This window comes from Embiotoca jacksoni, unplaced genomic scaffold (assembly GCF_022577435.1).
Source record: "Embiotoca jacksoni isolate LCO1_2020_lvr unplaced genomic scaffold, fEmbJac1.0.p SCAF_7, whole genome shotgun sequence".
Lineage (NCBI taxonomy): Eukaryota > Metazoa > Chordata > Actinopteri > Embiotocidae > Embiotoca > Embiotoca jacksoni.
In genome coordinates this window covers 20,998,398-21,019,167 of record NW_027185425.1, presented here as the reverse complement: position 1 = coordinate 21,019,167, position 20,770 = coordinate 20,998,398, and the positions used below count along the sequence as shown (strand labels likewise).

The following is a 20,770-nucleotide window of genomic DNA, read 5'->3' as shown; positions in this document are numbered from 1 at the left end:
GTCCTGGAATGAAAGCAACAAACTGTAACAGATATCAAAACACTGAGTAACACAGCAACAGCTGAGTGTCTTGTGGCCTGTCTAAAGTTTGAATGGTGTTTCTAGCTGAAAGTAGGCGGAGCAAGTTGAAGTTCAAAGAAAATAAAGTTTTAAAGGATTTGAAGTCTCTCCAGGATGAAAAGCTTTAAACATGTTTGGAACTACTTTGATGGTGACATCACATCCTGTTGGTGACATCATAATGTTTGGAACTCCTTTGATGACCGTGTTCCTGACCATGTTCATTACCGTGTTCATTACCGTGTTCCGGACCGTCATTAAAGTTTTCATTACCATGTTCATGACTGTGTTCCTGACCATGTTCATTACCATGTTCATGCGTGTTCCTGACCGTGTTCATGACTGTGTTCCTGACCATGTTCATTACCATGTTCATGACCGTGTTCCTGACTGTGTTCATGACCGTGTTCCTGACCGACATTAAAGTTTCCATTCCTGTGTTCCTGACCGTGTTCATGCGTGTTCATGACCGTGTTCATTACCATGTTCATTACCGTGTTCCGGACCGTCATTAAAGTTTTCATTACCATGTTCATGCGTGTTCCTGACCGTGTTCATGACTGTGTTCATGAGCGTGTTCATTACCGTGTTAATGACAATGTTCATGACTATGTTCATTATCGTGTTCCTGACCGTGTTCATTACCGTGCTCATGACCGTGTTCATTACCGTGTTCATTACCGTGTTCATGACGTGTTCATGACCGTGTTCATGACCGTGTTCATGCGTGTTCATGACCGTGTTCATGACCGTGTTCATTACCGTGTTCATGCGTGTTCATGACCGTGTTCCTGACCATGTTCATTACCGTGTTCATGACCGTGTTCATGACCGTGTTCTTGTGTGTTCATGAGCGTGTTCCTGAACCATGTTCATGACCGTGTTCATGCGTGTTCATGACCGTGTTCCTGACCATGTTCATTACCGTGTTCATGACCGTGTTCATGCGTGTTCATGACCCTGTTCATGTGTGTTCATGACCGTGTTCATGCGTGTTCATGACCCTGTTCATGTGTGTTCATGCGTGTTCATGACCCTGTTCATGTGTGTTCATGAGCGTGTTCCTGAACCGTGTTCATGACCGTGTTCATGCGTGTTCATGACCGTGTTCTTGACTGTGCTCATGACCGTGTTCATGACCGTGTTCCTGACCGTGTTCATGCGTGTTCATGACCGTGTTCATGACCGTGTTCATGCGTGTTCATGACCGTGTTCCTGACCGTGTTCATGACCGTGTTCCTGACCGTGTTCATTACCGTGTTCATGCGTGTTCCTGACCATGTTCATTACTGTGTTCATGACCATGTTCATTACTGTGTACATGACAGTGTTCCTGACCGTCATTAAAGCTTTCATTACCGTGTTCCTGACCGTGTCCATGACCTTGTTCCTGACCTTGTTCCTGACCGTGTTCCTGATCGTGTTCATTACTGTGTTCATGACCGTGTGAAACAGTTTTTTATTCATACAGTATTGAGACTTTAGTTACTTTTAGTTCACTTCAAGGACTGAAGCTGCACCAGCTTATATTTACTGCAACGTGCTTTATAAAATCAGTTAGGAACAGTTGACAAACAGATCGAAGTCATGCACTAATTATTGAGACGAAAAAGGACACAAGTCCTGCTCAAGTCTTGGATGAAGCCAGATAATAAAGTAAGAGCAGGTGTGGGTACCAAGATTATTCATATACATGTACAGCAATCCAAAAGACAGCCATATTGTTGAAAGTCATATATGTAGCATGTAGCAGATATCTCCTGCAGTATGAAATATTATTTAGACAAAACTTCATCATTTACCCCCCCTATCAGTGGATCTGAGCTTCATTGACAATCCTCCTGATATTAAGCTCTACTTTTAAACCAACATTGATGAGGAGTCCTGGAGGTGCGCTGAAAGTTTCTTAAAAAAGTTTTACAACTAAGCAATCAACTAATTAGGAGGGATACGGTTAAAAACTCAAACACATGGAGCTGGAGGTGGGAATGTTAATCTGAACAGATTGGAGAGATAATTTACTTTGCTTAAAGACCTTTAAAGAGCAGCTGAAGGTCAGGTTGTGTCTGACCTCCATCCTGCAGTAGCAACATAGAAGTGTACTGAAAAGAATGAACTCACTGTTTGAGACATCACACCTGTTTGCAAGAACATATCAAACATTTGCATTTAGTTCATGACAACATTATCATCACTGTAAATGGAAGACTTCGGCATCAAATGAAAGTAAACAGCTCTAAAGCACATTTTGTGGTCAAAGTTTCCTAAAATCAGTAAACATTAAAGTACCATCAAACTTTTAAAACGAGTGTCATTAAAGACATGTATCCAGAGTCCGTCCACAGTTCATAGACGTGTTCCTCAGACCAAGACGCGCTCATATCTCAGGCACTGTGTGTCAGTGTGTAACACTTCACAATGTTTAATTGTCCACTTTACTGGATCAGTGTGACGGAATGTCCTCGGTGATCTTGCTCTGCATGCTGGACCTCTGTGTTGTGTAGGACAGTCTGGACTCTGCTGCCCTCTCCTGGTCTGCTCTATGAACTGCTGCTGAGTCTTCGGCGCAGCAGAGAGGCAGGTTTGCTCTCTGTGTCCTCTGTGTCACTTTCACATTGTCTCTACAGAAAAGCATTACAGTAGCATTAGAACACATTTTGAATGAGACCATCTAAACTACAGAGTTGTACATGCCTTCAAACTACACTTCTGATTGAGGAGCCCTTTTCCTGATAGTCTTGTTTTTTTCTTCGCTCCATCTGTGCATTAGCTGTCAATCTCTTCTTTGCCAAAAATTGTAAGCCAGATATAGTATAAAAAACATGTATGAAAGTAAAAAGTCTCACATTAATGCAGATAACACCAACAAGATCCTGACAATGATTCTGCTTTCATCTTCAACTTTGACCTGAGAGAAGAACACGGTCTCACCTGTAGTGGATCTGCCTCTGAGCTTCCCTTACACAGCAGCCTCAGGTTCACCAGCCGGTTGCACACCCACACCATGTTGTACGACATCTAGAGGGGGCGCACACATTACATGGAACCAGCTTAGATTCATCTACTGGAACCTTTCTGTTTTAGATACAACAGATATACTGAAGCTTTCCGATCTGTTCCTGCCCACAGCAGGCAGCTCCCCGAGTGTTTCACAAACTGCTTCGACTAATTCAGAATCATAAACACTGACAGAAATAAATAAACTGGAGATAATGCAGCTGAGATGTGGATGATTAAACATCAGGATTCTGTTTCCAGGAGAAAACATCGACATCACAGCAGCACTGAGAAATCGGGCAACGCGAAAACTTGAGGAACAACAGGCCATCAACTAGGATAAAACTGTTTCTGAGCTTTGATCTGCTGCTCGATACGATCAGTTCTAACAGATGTTCTCCACCTCCGACTCTGGTTCTGTTAACAGATGTTCTCCACCTCCGAGTCTGGTTCTGTTAACAGATGTTCTCCACCTCTGAGTCTGGTTCTGTTGGGGGTTTCTTCCTGTTAAAACAGAGTTCTTCCTTCCAGCTGTCGCTCATGTTGAACTCTCTGGTTCTCTCGAACGTCCCTGTTCTAGTGACTCCCAGTGGTTGGAACCTGCCCTCCCCCTCTGTGGGGTTCTGGAGAACTCCAATGTTTTGTCTGGGATCACGTCACCAGTGGCTGCAGAAGAAGACCTTTACTCTGTGTTTAAAAAGCAGTTGTAATATTTCCTGGCATCAGTTGGTGTGCAGGAGATTCAACGGTTCCCAGTTCAAGTATGACCTCGTTACAAGTTGTTCTGCATCTGTCGCTCCCCTTGGTCCTGTAGTTTCTCTACGAAGCAGAAAATGACCCAAAACGCATTTCAGAAAATCCCGACTCACCTTCCATTTCCTTCTGGCGTTGAACTTCTTAAAGTTCTTCATATTGATCGAGGAACGGTTCCGTTTGTCCGCCTGTTTGCGTGTGATTGGCTGAAACAGAAGACAACATTTGTACTGATGATAAGAGACACAGGAACACTCAGCAGCACTACGCAGAACACAGAACATTGTATGAACCTTAATCCATGGATGGAGCAGACTGTCCTCAGCTGTCATTCTGTCCCTGCAACAAAGAACAAAGTAAGAGCTTAGAAGACATGTTAATAATCTTCACTGCTGCAGGAACATGTGAAGTAAACAAGACCAGAAAATATCACAACTGAAAATATGAGACTATTTGATAATACATAGTTCATCAGCAATCATTCTGAACGACTTCCATCTGTAAACCCACAGGAACACAGGACCAACATGTATGTATGTGTACACACACACACACACACACACACACACACATTCAGAATGATTTCCTACATTGTTACAGTGTGTCACACAGACACCAACACACTGCAACACTGTTACAATGTCACACACACACCAACACACTGCAACATTGTTACAGTGTGTCACACAGACACCAACACACTGCAACACTGTTACAATGTCACACAGACACCAACACACTGCAACACTGTTACAGTGTGTCACACAGACACCAACACACTGCAACACTGTTACAATGTCACACAGACACCAACACACTGCAACACTGTTACAATGTCACACAGACACCAACACACTGCAACACTGTTACAATGTCACACACACACCAACACACTGCAACACTGTTACAATGTCACACAGACACCAACACACTGCAACACTGTTACAATGTCACACACACACCAACACACTGCAACATTGTTACAGTGTGTCACACAGACACCAACACACTGCAACACTGTTACAATGTCACACACACACCAACACACTGCAACACTGTTACAGTGTGTCACACAGACACCAACACACTGCAACACTGTTACAGTGTCACTCAGAGACCCTGTCCCAATGACAGAGACCCTGTCCACTGGCAGAGAGACCCTGTCCCACTGACAGAGACCCTGTCCCACTCAGAGACCCTGTCCCGCTGACAGAGTGTCTCCACCTTCCATCAACATGTCTCCTGGTGTGCTCGGTTTATGTGTCTCCGGCCACATGAGATTCAATCCCACTTCCCACTTTGTAGGCAAATGAACACATTCTACACGAGAAGTTTACAAGTAAATAAGAACAGGAACAGAAACATAAGGACTTTTAGACACAGCTATTTCATAAAATTAGACATCTCTGCTGTGAGCCTCATTTAAAACTCTGTATATTACAAATATATGAAATGTTTCATGTCTGTAAATGTCTGAACACTCCAGTCTGTAAACCTGATTCTCAGCCTGAAACGGAAGACCTGATCATGTCGTGTTATATTAACTAATTATTAATTATTCAGCTGACCACCTGTGATCTGATCTCACCAGGACACATGTTGATGACCAGTAGAAACAGAGTCAGACTCACTGAGCTGTTTCATCCTCCTACTGAGCTGACAGAAGAACACATGGTACGTGATGTTATACGACATACTTTGGGTTTTTCACCAGCAGCTTCTGGATGAAGTCTTTGGCCATGGAGCTGGTCGTGCTGAAGTAGCGCTCATTAAACTCATACTTCATGGACATGATGTTACTCAGAGTCTCCTCATCAGTGTCATCTTGGAACGGAGACGAGCCGCTCAATCTGAGGCACAGAGGACACAGCACAGATGACAACATGTCCACATTTCACCTCATTATTTACATCCAGGTGTTTCTGTGATTTCATCTGCAGTGAAAGAAATTAGCTTTAACCTCTTAACAGGAGGGAAGTGAGACATGTGACAGAAACAGTGTAGACTGCTGAGGCTGAATTTATCAAACGTGTCAAAAACAAATATTCAAAGTATTGAATATATGAAACAACATATTTAAAGTACTGAGAAACTAACCGACACAAACACACTCACAGGATGTAGCTGATGACTCCGATGCTCCTGCAGAAAACAACACACACACACACACACACACACACACACACACACACACACACACACACACACACAGTCAGCTAGTGGAAACGTCACTGCTGTAATACAAAAACAGCGTCTCACTGTCGGTATAATTGTGTTGTTACTGAGACCGACTGAGATGTTGTTACAGGTCTGAACATGCAGCGTTCACTCACCACATATCTGCTGCAGTGCTCAGAGGCTCACAGTGGATCACTTCAGGGGCTGAAAGGGAAACACACACAGCTCATCACTGATCTGTCTGCTGCTGGAGGAGACAACACGAGGACACAGTCAGAAATAACAAAATATACAAAAATAGCAAAATATACAAAATAAAAAAATGTACTTGAAGATTCATGGTCTTGGATCAGACACCTCAGAACCAGAAGGAACAAGTGTGATCCACACCAGTTTGTTGTCGTACTCACCACACCAATGTGTCCAACCCTCGATACTGCACAACATTTAACAACAATAAGAACCAGCACTGCATTTTAAAGATCCTAATGAAGGTACAAACAGATCTAACTAGCTCTTCGCTGCTTTAAACTCTTTGTTCAGGTTTTCAGCCCTCACTGCTGCTCGGACAAGCTCGAACAGCCAAGCAGTCTTTCCACCCTGCAAGCTCAGGATCCAGGCAGGAGTTGGAGAATGTTTCTGCACCTAATGGTCCCCACAACTGCAGGTCAGGTCACACTAGAAGACAATGGGTTTGGATGGCATGTTGTGTGGAGCTATTTAACCATCCAACCGTCAGGTCTGATGGTCTGTACCAGCCCTTTAAGAGTCAACGCTGCTTCCTGCTCGATGCTAGCATTAGCATGCAACAGCGTGCAATGGCAATGTTTGCATGCTGATGTTTAGCAGGTTAAATATTTACCATGTCACAATCTTTGTGAAACATATTAGCATGCAAACAAGAATACTACAAAACCTTTTGTAGATATTTGCACATAAACCAAAGTATTAGAGAAAATCACTGACATGATGTTGGCACCAGAAGAGCAGTTAGAGGATCATCAAAGTTATTACAAATTTCATGTCAATCTATTGTGTCCAGTGTCAACCTGAAGGTGGAGGAAGAAGAAAAGGTCTTTAAAGGGGAGATGAACCACTAAATAATAAGACTGGGGTTTGTTTGGTTTTCACTGTGGGCAAGATATGACACTGAAATCAAACTTGGCATCCACGTTCAACCCCGTTTCCAAAAACGTTGTGACACTGCATAAAAAGTGCAAATCACATAAACCCATATTTAATTGAAAATAGACCAAAGACAACATATTAAATGTTCAAACTGAAATTTTGTTATTGTTTTATGAAAAGTATCTGCTCATTTTGAATTTGATGGCAGCAACACGTCTCAAAAAAGTTGGGACAAGGTCAACAAATACTGGAAAAGTTGTGTAAAGATTAAAAAAAACACCTGGTCGAACATCTCAACTAATTACGTTACCTGGCAACAGATCAGTAACATGATTGAGTATAAAAACGTAATTTCAGAGAGGCAGAGTCTCTCGTCAGTGAAGGTGGGGAGAGGTTCACCACTCTGTGAAAGACTGTGTGGGAAAATAGTTCAACAATCTAAGAATAATGTTCCTCCCGAGTCTTAAAACCAGTTGATGCAGTTTTGAGGTTGAACAATATCAAACATTCATCTTTATACTGAATGTTTGTTTTCGAACTAGCTGAACAAAGTGATACCTGAACAATGAAAGGAAATGCACACAGCAGTGTGTGTAACAACATTCTTTGGTCACAAACAGAATGATCAACAACTTTCCCATTTGAGGAAACAGAAGTGAGAAAACTGCACTGATTCATAAAGGTGACATTTATACACATAAAGAGCTGCAAACAAACACACCACTGTTGTGTGTCCTCCCTCCACATGGATGTGAGCCAATGGAAATTCTGATATGTTCTGACATCATACCAGTGTTACAGTTACTGCTGTCAATCAAGCCTGTGATTGGCCAGACATCTATGTGAACACTGCTCACACAGTCCAAATCAGACAAACTGAGAGATGAAGATGATGATGATGATGATGGCTGTACTGAGAGCAGGCAAACAAAACCATGACCCAGCCAAGCTGAAGTGCCCTGCACAAAGACTGAAGGGTGGACATGGTTCTGCTGGAGCAGATGCAGCTGATAAGTTTAACCTGTTCTTCTTTCAAAGAACACAATAAGGAGCATTGAAGAACTTTCATCTGACCTTCAGTCAGCAAGTAAGGACATTTCTAATGAATTACAATACACATTTAATTACCCAGGGGGCAGTATATCAGTCTCATCTCTTAGTGTCCAAACAATTTCATATTCCACTTATGGATAACATCTTAACATATGTAGAGAAACAGTGCGGATCCTCACCGATGTACTGTGGAGTGCCACTGGTGCTCTTGTACTCCTCCCCCTGACAGAAAAGGTGCGCCAGGCCGAAGTCGATTAGTTTGATGTTAGGATGAGGAGACGCTTTGTCTGACAGCATGATGTTTTCCGGCTGAACACACACGCAACAAGTTATATTTTAATACCAAAATCTGTTTGTAAACATGACCAAAAAGAAAAAGAAGTAATTTTGTGTGTTCATTATGTGTGTTTGTGTGTTTATGTGTGTTTATGTGTTCACTATGTGTGTTTATGTGTTTATTATGTGTGTTCATTATGTGTTTATGTGTGTTCATGTGTTTATTATTTATGTGTTCATTATGTGTTTGTGTTCATTGTGTGTGTTTGTGTTCATGTGTTTATTATGTGTGTCTATGTGCGTTTGTGTGTTATTATGTGTGTCTATGTGTGTTATTGTGTTTATTATGTGCGTTTATGTGTGTTCATTATGTAATAATGTATTCGTCATTTATGTGTTTGTGTTTATTGTGTGTTTAGGTGTTTGTGTGTGTTTATTGTGTGTTTGTATGTTATGTGTTTATCATGTGTATTTATGTGTTTTTGTGTGTTTATTGTATGTGTTTATTATGTATTTATGTGTTTAGGTGTTTATGTGTGTTTATTGTGTGTGTTTGTGTGTGTTTATTATGTGTGTTTATCTTGTGTATTTGTGTGTTTATTATGTGTCTTTGTGTTTGTGTGTTTATTATGTGTGTTTATGTGTTTGTGTGTGTTTATTATGTGTATTTATGTGTTTGTGTTAGTTTATTATATGTATTTATGTGCTTATTATGTGTTTGTGTGTGTGTTTATTATTTTGATTTTGATTTTTTTTGATTTTATACACTTTATTAATCCCCGAGGGGAAATGTCTTCACTACAGCAGGGGGGCTCTCAGGGGGGAGATGCTGCAGCAGGCTGCCACTAGCGTGGCGCCAGGTAACCTGACCTGAGGTGCATGTTTTTGGATGATGGGAGGAAGCCGGAGAACCCGGAGAGAATTATGTGTGTTTATGTGTTTGTGTGTGTTCATTATGCGTGTTTATGTGTTTGTGTGCATTTATTACGCGTGTTTGTGTGTGTTTATTATGTGTGTCTATGTGTTTGTGCGTGTTTATTATGTAGGTTTATGTGTTTGTGTGTGTTTATTATGTGTGTTTATGTGTTTGTGTGTGTTTATGTGTGTTTACTATGTGTGTTACCTTGAGGTCAAAGTGTGCGATGTTCTTGCTGTGCATGAAGCTCAGTCCCTCCAGGATTTGCTTCATGAATTCGATGGCTTCGCTCTCCAGAAGGTTTTCCTTCTCAGCAATGAAGTCAAACAGCTCCCCGCCACTGACTCTGAGACATCACAGAGTTCAAGACTGTCAATCATACAGAGGACGGACACAAACAGACCCCCCATGACTTGATCATTTTCAACAAGTCTGATATTTTGTCTCACACACACAGAGACACACACACACACACACACACAGAGAGACACAGACTCCCTCTCTGGACTCACAGCTCCAGGATCAGCACCACCTCGGCCCGGCTCTCAAACACGTCTCTGAGCGTCACGATGTTGGGATGTTGGACCGCCTGGAGGATCTCCACCTCTCGCTCCACGCTGCTCCGCTCCAAACCCAGACGGCTCACCGCAACCCTCCGGATCTTCAGGAACTTTCCCGCCCACAGAGTCCCAGACGTGCGCTCACGGACCTGTCGGACCTGTCCAAAGTGTCCGCTGGAGGGACAAGGACACGTCCAGAGTGAGAGACACAAGAAACATGAAATGTGTTCCATCTGCTCCGAACCGTTCAGACAGAAACACATCTAACATCTAAAACACATCACACACTTCCAGATGTTTCAGCTGCCTTCGGTTCAGCACAAAGACACAATGAACACCAACATGGTTGAAAGTGCAGTTGACTGACTCACTGAGGACATGTTGGGATGTGAACGTTCTCCATTAGAGTTCAGAGGACAGAATCTGGAAATGTCACGAGACTTTCTGTGTGCTGTTGTAAAACCTGCTGCAGTAAAACGACCGCAGTTCTGTTCGTACCTTCCCAGAACTTCTCCAATCTCATAGAAGTCCTCCACGTTCTCAGGCTTGAAGACAGCCATGTTGGTCTGCTTCACTTCCACCTGCTTGGTCCTCTTTTGGTCTTCTGCAGCTCTGCCTGGTTCATGATCCTCCGAACTCTAAACTCAGCAGAGCAGCACCTGAAGACGAGAAGCAGAGTTAGAAACACTTTTCTCCAGAAGAACACAACTACACACACACGTTGTTGCAGCGTGTAATGACACACACTCGTTGCTGCAGCGTGTAATGTGGAATATAGATCTGCTTAGTGCATATGAGGGCTCATATGTTGTATGCTTGTTGGTTGTCTTCCACCAAAAGTCATGTATATTGATGTATTCTTTGTTGGTTGGTGGAGGTGGGGATTGTCTTCCTTCGCCCCCTGGAGTCCTCCAGATAATGCCTCAAAGAACAACTGTATGTGACCCCACAGGTTGCAGACCACCTCCTGTGACCTTTTGGTTTGGCCAAGCAGTATCACTCACATTTACATACACAGCCTTTTGTCTACACCTTAAGATTGGTAGTGATGGTACGACCTATATGTAAGTAATATATGATATATATATATATGTGTGTTGTATTGTTGTAAACATATCCTAGCACAGAAGCACAAAATACATACTGACTGTAAGCATTGTAGAACACATTGCTTATGCAGGAACTTATCACGTTGGGGTCACAGTAGGGTGCAACTCACTATCAGATCAAAAGGGGAATGTGGTTCAAACGGAGGACAGTGGAAAAGTACTGAGACAAACATACTATGCAAATGTTCCCGCCTCACTGTACGTAAGGCCTCTTCCTATAGTATAAGTGTATGTGCCGGAAAGGGGGAAGTCAGACTCCAACAAAGAGACCTCAGGTTGATGTTGGGCTCTCCAAGATGTCTTGTATGCTATGCAGGATATCTTGTAAACTACACTTAATAAAAATCAACTAAGACCGGTAACTGCCTAAAGACTGCTTCTATCAACGGACTCGGGGAAAACAATTGGGGACAACAATTTTGAGATACAACAGTAATGACACACACACGTTGTTGCAGCGTGTAACTACACACGTTGTTGCAGCGTGTAACTACACACACACACGTTGTTGCAGCGTGTAACTACACACACACACACGTTGTTGCAGCGTGTAACTACACACACACACGTTGTTGCAGCGTGTAATTACACACACGTTGCAGCGTGTAACTACACGCACATTATTGCAGCGTGTAACTACACACACTCGTTGCTGCAGCGTGTAACTACACACATTGTTGCAGCGTGTAACTACACACACACGTTGTTGCAGCGTGTAACGACACACACTCGTTGCTGCAGCGTGTAATTACACACACGTTGTTGCAGCGTGTAACTACACACACATTGTTGCTGCAGCGTATAACTTGCGTGTAACTTGCAGGATGAAATATTGAGAAGCGCTGATGACAGCAGCTGTAAACTAAACACAAACTGATGGAGGCGGAGTCCTGATGGAGGTGAAGAGCAGTGGATGAATGGAAGACGCCCAACAGTCTTCCTCGATGTTACAACTTCATCATTGAAGACATGAATGTGTGAACGTTTGTAATTCTTCAGGCCACCACACCTCCTGTGACCTCATCATGCTCATGAACAGGCACCTGCCTGTCAGCCGAGGCGGGTCACTTCCTTAAACTCGGGCCATTCTCAGAAAAGCACATGCCCCTCCCCCCCTCCCTCCCCTCCACCGCCTGCAGCAGCAGCAGCAGGTGAAACTGTAGGACTTCCCTCAATGACATCACATCACATGACCACAGGACACAGCACATGTTGCATCATCTCATTTTTTCCCTATTTCAACATGAACTTTACCTCTTAACCTTTTCAATGCAAACCCACATTACTCAAACCATGCAACAGACCTGTCCTCATGTCAGAACTAAACATCAGTTTGTATTCTGTTTGTGTGAATGGAGTCTAAAATATTAAACAGCTAAACAAGTAAACACTGAGAAAACCAACTGGAATCACCTGTTAGTCTTAATACAGGAGACTAAAAAGAGTCTGAATAATTAAACAGATCACATATAATCTGGTAATTTGAGATAATCGGATATATTCTGATATATTCTGATTTAAAATGAGATAATCTGAGATCAATTGAGATAATCTGATATATTCTGATATAATCTGAGATAATATGATATTTGGTTTACACAACTCATAATCTGATAAAATCTGATATATTCTGATATAATGTGATAAAATGAGATAATTTGATATATTCTCAGATATGATATAATCTGATCATTTGAGATAATCTGATATATTCTGATATAACAGAATATAATGAGATACTTTGATATATTCTGATATGAGATAATATGATATTGTGAGATAATCATATATAATATGATATATTCTGATATAATTTAATCTGAGATAATCTAATATATTCTGATATAACCTGATATATTCTGATATTTGGTTTCAGTATTTCCAGCCAATCAGAGTGTGCTGTTTTTAATTGGGTAATGTTTGTGTGGTTGTGAAGTAGACCTGTAACTGTTCGTCTACTTTACAGGTGAGGACCACAGAGGATGATCGGCTGAGAACAGGAGTACTGAGGACGAGCTGATGTTTACTCCAGTTTGTAAAGCTAATTTTAAAGGCCTCCTCCTCCTGTTATATATTGATAATGATCATTTGTCAATGATCAACTGTCAGGGATCTGCTGTCATTAATCAGCTGTCAGTGATCAACTGTCATTAATCAGATGTCAGTGAGTGATCAGATGTCAGTGGTCAGCTGTAATTAATCAGCTGTCATTAATTAGCTGTCAGTGAGCTGATCAACTGATCCACACATTTTTGATCTTCACCTGTTGGGAGTACAGCTGAAGCCTTCAGTTTTCGGACAGTAAAATAACTTCGTGATCTCAGTGAGTTTCACAGTGATCTCAGAGATTCAGTGGTTCACAGTTTCACGCAGACTTCAGTGTTTCAGACGCTGTGAATGCGGAAAAATACATATTTTGCCAACTGACCGTCGACGCAGCAGCCTCACACGGAGCGTCTTCTTCCGGCCTGTAGTCGGTGTAGTTGTGTACCGCGTCTTCTCCCGGTATCCCTGCCCTGTTGTTGGCAGATGTCCTGGACTCGGTGTGCTACGCGGTGCGTACTGGCTGCGGCTTGCAGGAATGCGGAAAACCGCCGCCTCAGTTTGATGTCATGTCCGTTCACCGTGAGACCTGTAGAGGCGTTCACGGCCCCCGGTCGCCCAGGACGTTCAAATCCTGTCTGATCTGCCCTGCCACATTTTTCATAATTAACAGGTGATATCAATTCAATAAAAGAAAACTTCCGGTATACTATCAGTCTTCAAAAAGAAGGCGAAAATGTTTAAAGTTTAGAGGTGCTGTTGTTGGCATACTGAGTAATTCAAAAAACTACGACGACGCACTGGACCATTGAAGTCTACTTAAGTACATGGGTAAATACTCTGATGATGTCATATATAATCTATCAATACTCGATGACGTCATATATAATCTATCAATACTCGATGATGTACAGATCTGTGTTTGTACTCCTCTGTAGGTTTGAGGTGAACATCAAACTGACAGCTGTCTGAATGTTTGACAGCTTCAGTCACTCTTCAGATGAGAAGTTTCCATTCTGTGAAAACCAGGCATCTCCATATGTGGTAATTTTGGAGTTTTTCCTGATGAACTGGAGGATCAGATGTTCCGGCTTCATTGTTTTATTCAGATGACCCGACTCCATGCTCACAAACTGTTGTTCCTATTTAAAGTTATTTTATTATTATAGAAACTGAAAAACAGGAACATCAAACTTCAGAAGTCAGTCAGACACAACTTTAGAAAAAAAAAAAGTTTTTATTTTCAAATTTAACAACTGGCTGTAAACTTCACATCTGAATCAGTTCATTTCATTTCATTACAAACTAAGGTATCAGACATGAAGGACGGACCAGCAGCTGTTCGGCTCGTGTTCTGTAAACCTGCTGAAGATGTTCAGCTTCTTCTCTGAACCACTCTAATCACATCACATCTTGTTTCTTGGTCACTGTATGTTTCTTTCCACTTTCTCCCCCAATATGGGTCATATCCCCCAACAGCCTCGAATCCAGCCCTCCCCCTCAGTTCTTCTTGGCCTTCGGTGAGTCGTACTTCCTCTTGCTGGAGTACCAGAGGAGCAGAGGGATGCCGATGGAGGGCAGAGTCATCACGCCAAATGCAGCCCAGTCCAGCTAGAGACACATGGAACAGTACAGGTCAAACATTCTGAGTGTCCCTGCCGAGTCGGGTCAGAACCTCCAGAGACAGTCAAATACTGATTGTCCATCAATACATTCAGAGACTGCTCCTGTTGCGAGTAAACCATGTGCAGCAGCGTGACCCTGTCACACTAACTAACTAACTAAGTACTAACCAACCTGTCAAGAGGACTAACGTGTCAGAGTGCTAACCTGTCAGAGTGCTAACCTGTCAGAGTACTCAGTGGTTTTAATATTATGTCCTTCCTCTTTCTATGAGTGAAGGTGAAGTAAACTATAAAATTTTAGACCTCAATAAAAAGGACCAGTCCTCAGTGGTGTCAGAGTACACAGTAATAAAGTGTTAGTGTAGAGAAGTGCAGCTCCACTCTCAGGAGGAAAAGTCTTTGAGAGTGCAGCACTTACATAGTGGGGAGAGAAGCGCCGGTCGAACTCCCTCTGAGCCAGGATGCCTCCCTGACCGGGGGCGCTGGTGTAGCCCACCTACAGAGGGAAGAGTACGTCAGCTGGCCTTCACGTCACCACACACTTCAACTGCTTTTATTCATGCAGAGTTCTCACCACCACTTGGCCTCCCTCCTGAGCCAGGTAGCTGATGGACGCCGAGGTGAAGTTAAAGTATCCGGCCTTCAGGGGGCGCAACACCACTGTGTGAGACACATTGCTGGCTCTGAGACGTCCACCGTTAAAGTTGACAACTTATCCATTCAGAGACACACAGACAGATACAGTGTTCGTCCCCTCAGGGATACAAATTTAAAATGTCTTGCACATTTAAAAATATCATGGGGATTTTAAATATGCAGATTTTAAAAAGAGATAACGCGCTGTCTGACTGTCTGACCTCCACTGCGGTCAGTTTTGTAACACATCATGTCTGACACTGTAGAAAGTGTCCTGTGCTGCCATGTTTTAGAGACGCTGTGTTGTTGACCTGCGGAGTTCAATCTCACTGTCAGTTCCTTGTGCAGTCTGACGGCTCCCTCTCTGACTCCACTGGAACGTCTGACATTAAATTGGGTCCACAGTGATTGACAGTTAGTCCCTGAACATAACCTGAGACAGGTGTGTTTCATGAGACGTGTGGGAACATGTAGGTTCAAGGATACGGTGCGATCCTGTCCCATTTAACGTTCAGCATCCCTGAAACGATTCCAAAGTCTTCAGGAGGGAAAGAGTCGTCGGACAGCTCCACCTCCAGAGCAGCGCTGCAGAAACAGACAGGAAGAGGACAGCTAGTTACAGAACGTCCACAGAACAAAGGGAGAACTCAGGAACCTGTTTCTGTACAAGTCATTAACAGTCAATCTGAGTCAGCAGCAGTCAGTACGAGTCAAAACGAGTCAGTGACAGACACAACAACCAACATTAACTAATTAGGTCATTAATTCACTTCCCATGGTGAGTGGGGACACTGGTAAGTGGGGACACTGGTGAGTGGGGACATTGGTGAGTGTGGTCCCGTTTCCTCTGGACTTCAATAACACCAGTGTTTCCACACAGTTCTATTCATACCGTTGATGTTACCAATATAAATTGAATGAACAGGTCGGGAGGCGGGTCGGTACCTGGAGCCCACGTTGTAGATGTTGTACTGCAGGGTCAGGTCCCGGCCCTCCACAGCGTAGCGGTTCAGCAGAGACTTGGAGGCCAGAAGCCGGGCCCCCTCCTCTCCTGAGCCCAGACCCAGCAGAACCAGCACCACAAACACACACAGCATCTTCATCATCTGGAAACAGAACAAGCAGAAAAGACTTCATGAGGACAAACAGTTGGAGACATGGGGGACAAAGACACTCTGCATGTGGTCAAAACTCTGCATGTGGACACCTCCATCACTGGAGCCTGAAGAGTGGAGCTGCTTTTAGAAAGACACGTGTCCACATACTTTTGTCCTGTAAAGAATAAGACATCAGGTCATACAGTCTGATCCGGACCACAGAGTCTGATCCGGACCACAGAGTCTCTGATCCGGACCACAGAGTCTCTGAACCGGACCATACAGTCTGATCCGGACCACAGAGTCTCTGATCTGGACCACAGAGTCTCTGAACCGGACCATACAGTCTGATCCGGACCATACAGTCTGATCCGGACCACAGAGTCTCTGAACCGGACCATACAGTCTGATCCGGACCATACAGTCTCTGATCCGGACCACAGAGTCTCTGATCCGGACCACACAGCCTCTGATTCGGACCAGAGTCTCTGATCCGGACCACACAGTCTGATCCGGACCACACAGTCTGATCCGGACCACAGAGTCTCTGATCCGGACCATACAGTCTCTGATCCGGACCACACAGTCTCTGATCCGGACCACAGAGTCTCTGAACCGGACGCTTACGTGGACCTACGAGTCCTCCCTGCGTTCAGAGACGGAGCTCCAACAACGAGATTCCTGAATAAGGTTCGTCTCACAGATGAGCTCAGAAACTGAAACCTTTCTGATCAATAAATAAAAGATGTATAAAAGCCAGCAGCAGTGGACAGAGTGGACAGAAACAGAGGCACCGGTACCGTTCAGTTGTCCTCTTCGAGCCGCAGGGAAAGAAGAAACTAGACGCGCATGCTCAGAAGCTTAAAGCTGCTGTTTGTATGACGTGTCCCGGAGGGAGTTTGAGGAGGGCAGTAGCCTGCAGCGCCCCCTCTGTGGCGGCGGAGGTACCGTCTCCTCGGACTGTCCAGTCATTTGAATATAGGATAGAAATGTTTGTATATTGTTGTATAGGTCCTTTTAATTTATCCATAAATCTGAATACTTCTCCCAGCAGCACACTCTGATATCATCTGACCATCATTAAATTAAACTCTACAGTAAGTGTAGCTCAGTTAGCTCAGTTCAAAGTCATCTGAAATAAGTTCTTACATCCAACGCTCTCAGATAAAGGATGTGCACTAAAAGTAGAGTATTTCTGTGCGAAACGTGGTGGAGGATAGATTTGTGCTTGAAATAGTAGAGGACTTCCATCTGTCTGTGTGTGCCTCAGTGAAACACCAGGGGGCGCCTTTCCACCGTTCAGTAAATATGACAGTTGGATGTGAATTGAGTCTTAAATTCAAATAAAGAAAGATGAGCTCTCTGCCTGATGTTCAGTATCACAACACATAACAGTCCTACATGTGTACTGTAGGAATGTATTCACAGTTATATGTTCTTCTGATATTTTTCTTTACTAAATGAAAGCATCATGATTTCTACATAAAATTCAATATAAAGATATATTACAGAGTTTTCATGAACCCAAAGCTGGAGACCAATAAGTAGGAAAATGAGTGACATTTCTGCAGCAGCTGTCACTGAGGCCTTTGTATGAAGTCAGTATAGTACTGGGACACTTCCACATGTCCACATGTCCACATGTTCAGCCTGAGATTAAATGATGGCTGTTATATTAAAGGGCAGCAGTGTGTTTTAGAAACCTGCAGTCAGTCAGTGGTTCTGCTCAGTCTGACTAAGATCAGCTGACTGACTCCACCTGTCCAGCATGTCCCTCCTCTCCACCCTGAAGAGCTCTCTGCTCATCTGTTCAGGATGATGCAGAAGCTCCTGTGTACCTCTGCATCATCCTGCTGCCTCCATCAGCAGTGACATCTGCAGCAGCAGACGTCCATTACAAATCAAAGCAGCAGCAGCAGCATGTTGGACAGACGAGTGTCTCCGTCTTCTTTGTCTCTTGGTGCAGAGAACTGTTCCAGAACTTGGTTTGGTTCTGGTGCTGAATCCTCTGAGCTGCTGGTCCTCAGGTCTTCTGTTGATCTATGAGTCTCTGTGAGGGACAAGCTGGCAGCAGTGCAGTCAAAGGTAATCTAAAAGACGGGTTTTATTGAATTGAATCATTTCAAAGGTCCAACTACTTTTTAGTTTGGACACTGTGTGTAAAATAAATCTCAGACTTTACAGTTATTTCAGTTCTTATGTAAACAGATTGAAACAGTTTCCAATATTTTATAACTGAGTGTGCTGAAGATCCGAGCCTGAACCATACACTGAGCCTGAACCCGGACCATGTGGACCATGTGGGGTCCCTGCAGGCTGCTGCAGGTGGGCGTGTCTTCCTACAGTGGATATAAAGCACCGCTGCTGCAGATTTTGCTCCATCAGGTGTGACTCACTCAGGTGTCATCATGCTCAGTCCTGTCAGCGCACTCCATCTCGTGTTCCTGCTGCTGGTGAGCACGAGCTCAGCTATTCACAATGACGCCACCGAGTCGGGGAATCCTCAGCTGGTCCCGGACACTCAGGACCAGCCGGCTGATGACGACACAAACCAGGCGAGGAACGGCGGGAGGAGGCAGCCTGACGCTGCACGTAACGGTGAGTCCAACCGGATGGAAAGAGATCCACAGCAGCGAGGGGTGAACGGAAGGGTGGGACACTGTTGACCGCCGTGAACATGATGTCATCTCTTAGTGCAGGGAGACTGTTGCAGCTGGAACAGCTGGATCTTCATTATAAAGAAATCTGATGTAAAAGTTATGCAAAATTTAGTAGAAAGGAAGGAAGGAAGAGGGGAAAAGATAGTGGATAAAAATGTATGAAAGAAGGGAAGTTAATATGTACGAACTCATGCAAGAATATTAGTCCGAGAGCGGCACCATTTTGTTTTAGAGATATAAACAGCCCTATTGTTCATCATTGTTGTGACACAATATTTAAATTCATCATAAAACTTGAGAACAACCTGAAATAAAAAAGGATGCAGAGCTCTGTGGATCCTTCACTAGTTCAATCAGACAGTTGAATAGTTGTATTGTGGTTTAATAGCCCTGGACCAGTAAAACTTAAAGAGACTGTCAACCTGTTCAATTCTTCACCAAAACTAAACTAAATCTAAATCTGACCTAAATAAAGAAAATATTCAGAGTAAAACTAATGACTGCCCTCTACAAGCCCTTCACCAACAGATCAGGACAGTTTGATTTCAAATTACACTTTTAATAGTCCAAATTGAAAGTGCTTTACAAGGTGCAAACAAAATATAATAATAACAATAACATAAATCTGTCTGTTAAAAGACTCAAATCCAATCAATAAATGGTGATAATTAAAAAACAAAGAGAAACCGAGCATTGATAAAACAGTCCTGAGTTCATATTTAATGATCTTTCTGTGTTTGGGCTGAAAAAAAAAATTGCGTCGTTTCTTTTATAGATTTGTCCTTAAAAGCCGTGATTCAGATTAATTCTCTGATTAAACAGTAACGAATGCAGAGATCAACAATCAATGCAACGTGAGTGTAGACCGTCCTCTGTCCATGCTGTGAGGACATTTTAGAGGAGGACTCCCCCCCCCCTTCTTAGTGTTTGGGGGTTTGTGAGAGAGACAGTTAAAAACCTAGAAACATCCTGTGAACTTGCTTCATCTGTAAAGTTGGCGTCGAGCCCCTTTAGTTCTCCCACCTCTAACTGTGATCAGGACCAATAAAAACATGCAGAGTCCCATCAGAATGAAGTGGGCCTCACACACATACAGTCCAGTCAGAAGTGTGGTCTAAAATAAGAGGACCTGACCCTGACCCTCAGTCTCCATTTCTCAGGTCCGGACCAGAGCCAGGTGGGCTGCAGGGAGCTGCGCTCCACCAAGTACATCTCTGACGGTCAATGCACCAGCATCAACCCCATCAAGGAGCTGGTTTGTGCCGGGGAGTGTCTGCCCACCCACCTGCTGCCCAACTGGATCGGGGGAGGCGGTTCCACCGGGAGGTACTGGACCCGCCGCGATGCCCAGGAGTGGCGCTGCGTCATCGACCGGACCAGGACCCAGAGGATCCGGCTGCAATGCCACGACGGCAGCTCCCGGACCTACAAGATCACCGTGGTGACCTCCTGCAAGTGCAAGCGCTACAGCCGGCAGCAGAACGACTCAGGACACAAGGACACGTCTGCTGCCAGTGGCACACAGAGGAGACATCAGGGGAGGGCTGCCGTCCCTGAGGGGACCGCTGGGAGTCAGTCAGTCCTCCTGCAGCTGCACTGAACAGACACACTCTCCAGTGTATGGATGAGTTATTAGATAGCAGATATTTAAGAGCCAAGATAGATAGAGGTGAAGGTGT

General features: G+C 43.7%; 3 protein-coding genes across 3 annotated transcripts; 1 reads left to right on the top strand and 2 right to left on the bottom strand.

Moving 5' to 3' along the window:
• Positions 1 to 1,587: 1,587 nt before the first annotated feature.
• LOC138214331 (death-associated protein kinase 2) lies at positions 1,588 to 13,676 on the bottom strand. Its single transcript, XM_069175870.1, has 12 exons — positions 13,459 to 13,676; positions 10,420 to 10,580; positions 9,874 to 10,095; positions 9,569 to 9,707; positions 8,349 to 8,478; positions 6,144 to 6,192; positions 5,926 to 5,952; positions 5,508 to 5,660; positions 4,104 to 4,149; positions 3,927 to 4,016; positions 2,992 to 3,078; positions 1,588 to 2,681 (listed from the first exon to the last, which is right to left on the bottom strand). Exons 2-12 carry the CDS (start codon positions 10,479 to 10,481, stop codon positions 2,601 to 2,603), a joined length of 1,086 nt encoding a protein of 361 aa, XP_069031971.1. The 5' UTR covers positions 10,482 to 10,580; positions 13,459 to 13,676; the 3' UTR covers positions 1,588 to 2,600.
• Positions 13,677 to 14,290: 614 nt separating this feature from the next.
• ssr2 (signal sequence receptor, beta) lies at positions 14,291 to 17,298 on the bottom strand. Its single transcript, XM_069175873.1, has 6 exons — positions 17,232 to 17,298; positions 16,280 to 16,440; positions 15,821 to 15,919; positions 15,273 to 15,381; positions 15,117 to 15,194; positions 14,291 to 14,684 (listed from the first exon to the last, which is right to left on the bottom strand). Exons 2-6 carry the CDS (start codon positions 16,438 to 16,440, stop codon positions 14,574 to 14,576), a joined length of 558 nt encoding a protein of 185 aa, XP_069031974.1. The 5' UTR covers positions 17,232 to 17,298; the 3' UTR covers positions 14,291 to 14,573.
• A 1,541-nt stretch (positions 17,299 to 18,839) lies between these two features.
• Positions 18,840 to 20,770, top strand: sostdc1b (sclerostin domain containing 1b). Its single transcript, XM_069176582.1, has 2 exons — positions 18,840 to 19,029; positions 20,252 to 20,770. The coding sequence occupies exons 1-2, from the start codon at positions 18,840 to 18,842 to the stop codon at positions 20,689 to 20,691; spliced, it is 630 nt and encodes a 209-aa protein (XP_069032683.1). The 3' UTR covers positions 20,692 to 20,770.

Coding starts and splice junctions, on each gene's coding strand:
- ssr2 (XM_069175873.1), bottom strand. CDS start 16,440: ATGATGAAGATGCTGTGTGTGTTTGTGGTGCTGGTTCTGCTGGGTCTG. Junction 15,920..16,279: donor ATCTACAACGTGGGCTCCAG/GTACCGACCCGC, acceptor CTGTTTCTGCAG/CGCTGCTCTGGAGGTGGAGC. Junction 15,382..15,820: donor AAATGGGACAGGATCGCACC/GTATCCTTGAAC, acceptor TGGACGTCTCAG/AGCCAGCAATGTGTCTCACA.
- LOC138214331 (XM_069175870.1), bottom strand. CDS start 10,481: ATGGCTGTCTTCAAGCCTGAGAACGTGGAGGACTTCTATGAGATTGGA. Junction 8,479..9,568: donor TCGCACACTTTGACCTCAAG/GTAACACACATA, acceptor GTGTGTGTTCAG/CCGGAAAACATCATGCTGTC. Junction 3,079..3,926: donor ACGCCAGAAGGAAATGGAAG/GTGAGTCGGGAT, acceptor CGCCCCCTCTAG/ATGTCGTACAACATGGTGTG.
- sostdc1b (XM_069176582.1), top strand. CDS start 18,840: ATGCTCAGTCCTGTCAGCGCACTCCATCTCGTGTTCCTGCTGCTGGTG. Junction 19,030..20,251: donor GCCTGACGCTGCACGTAACG/GTGAGTCCAACC, acceptor TCCATTTCTCAG/GTCCGGACCAGAGCCAGGTG.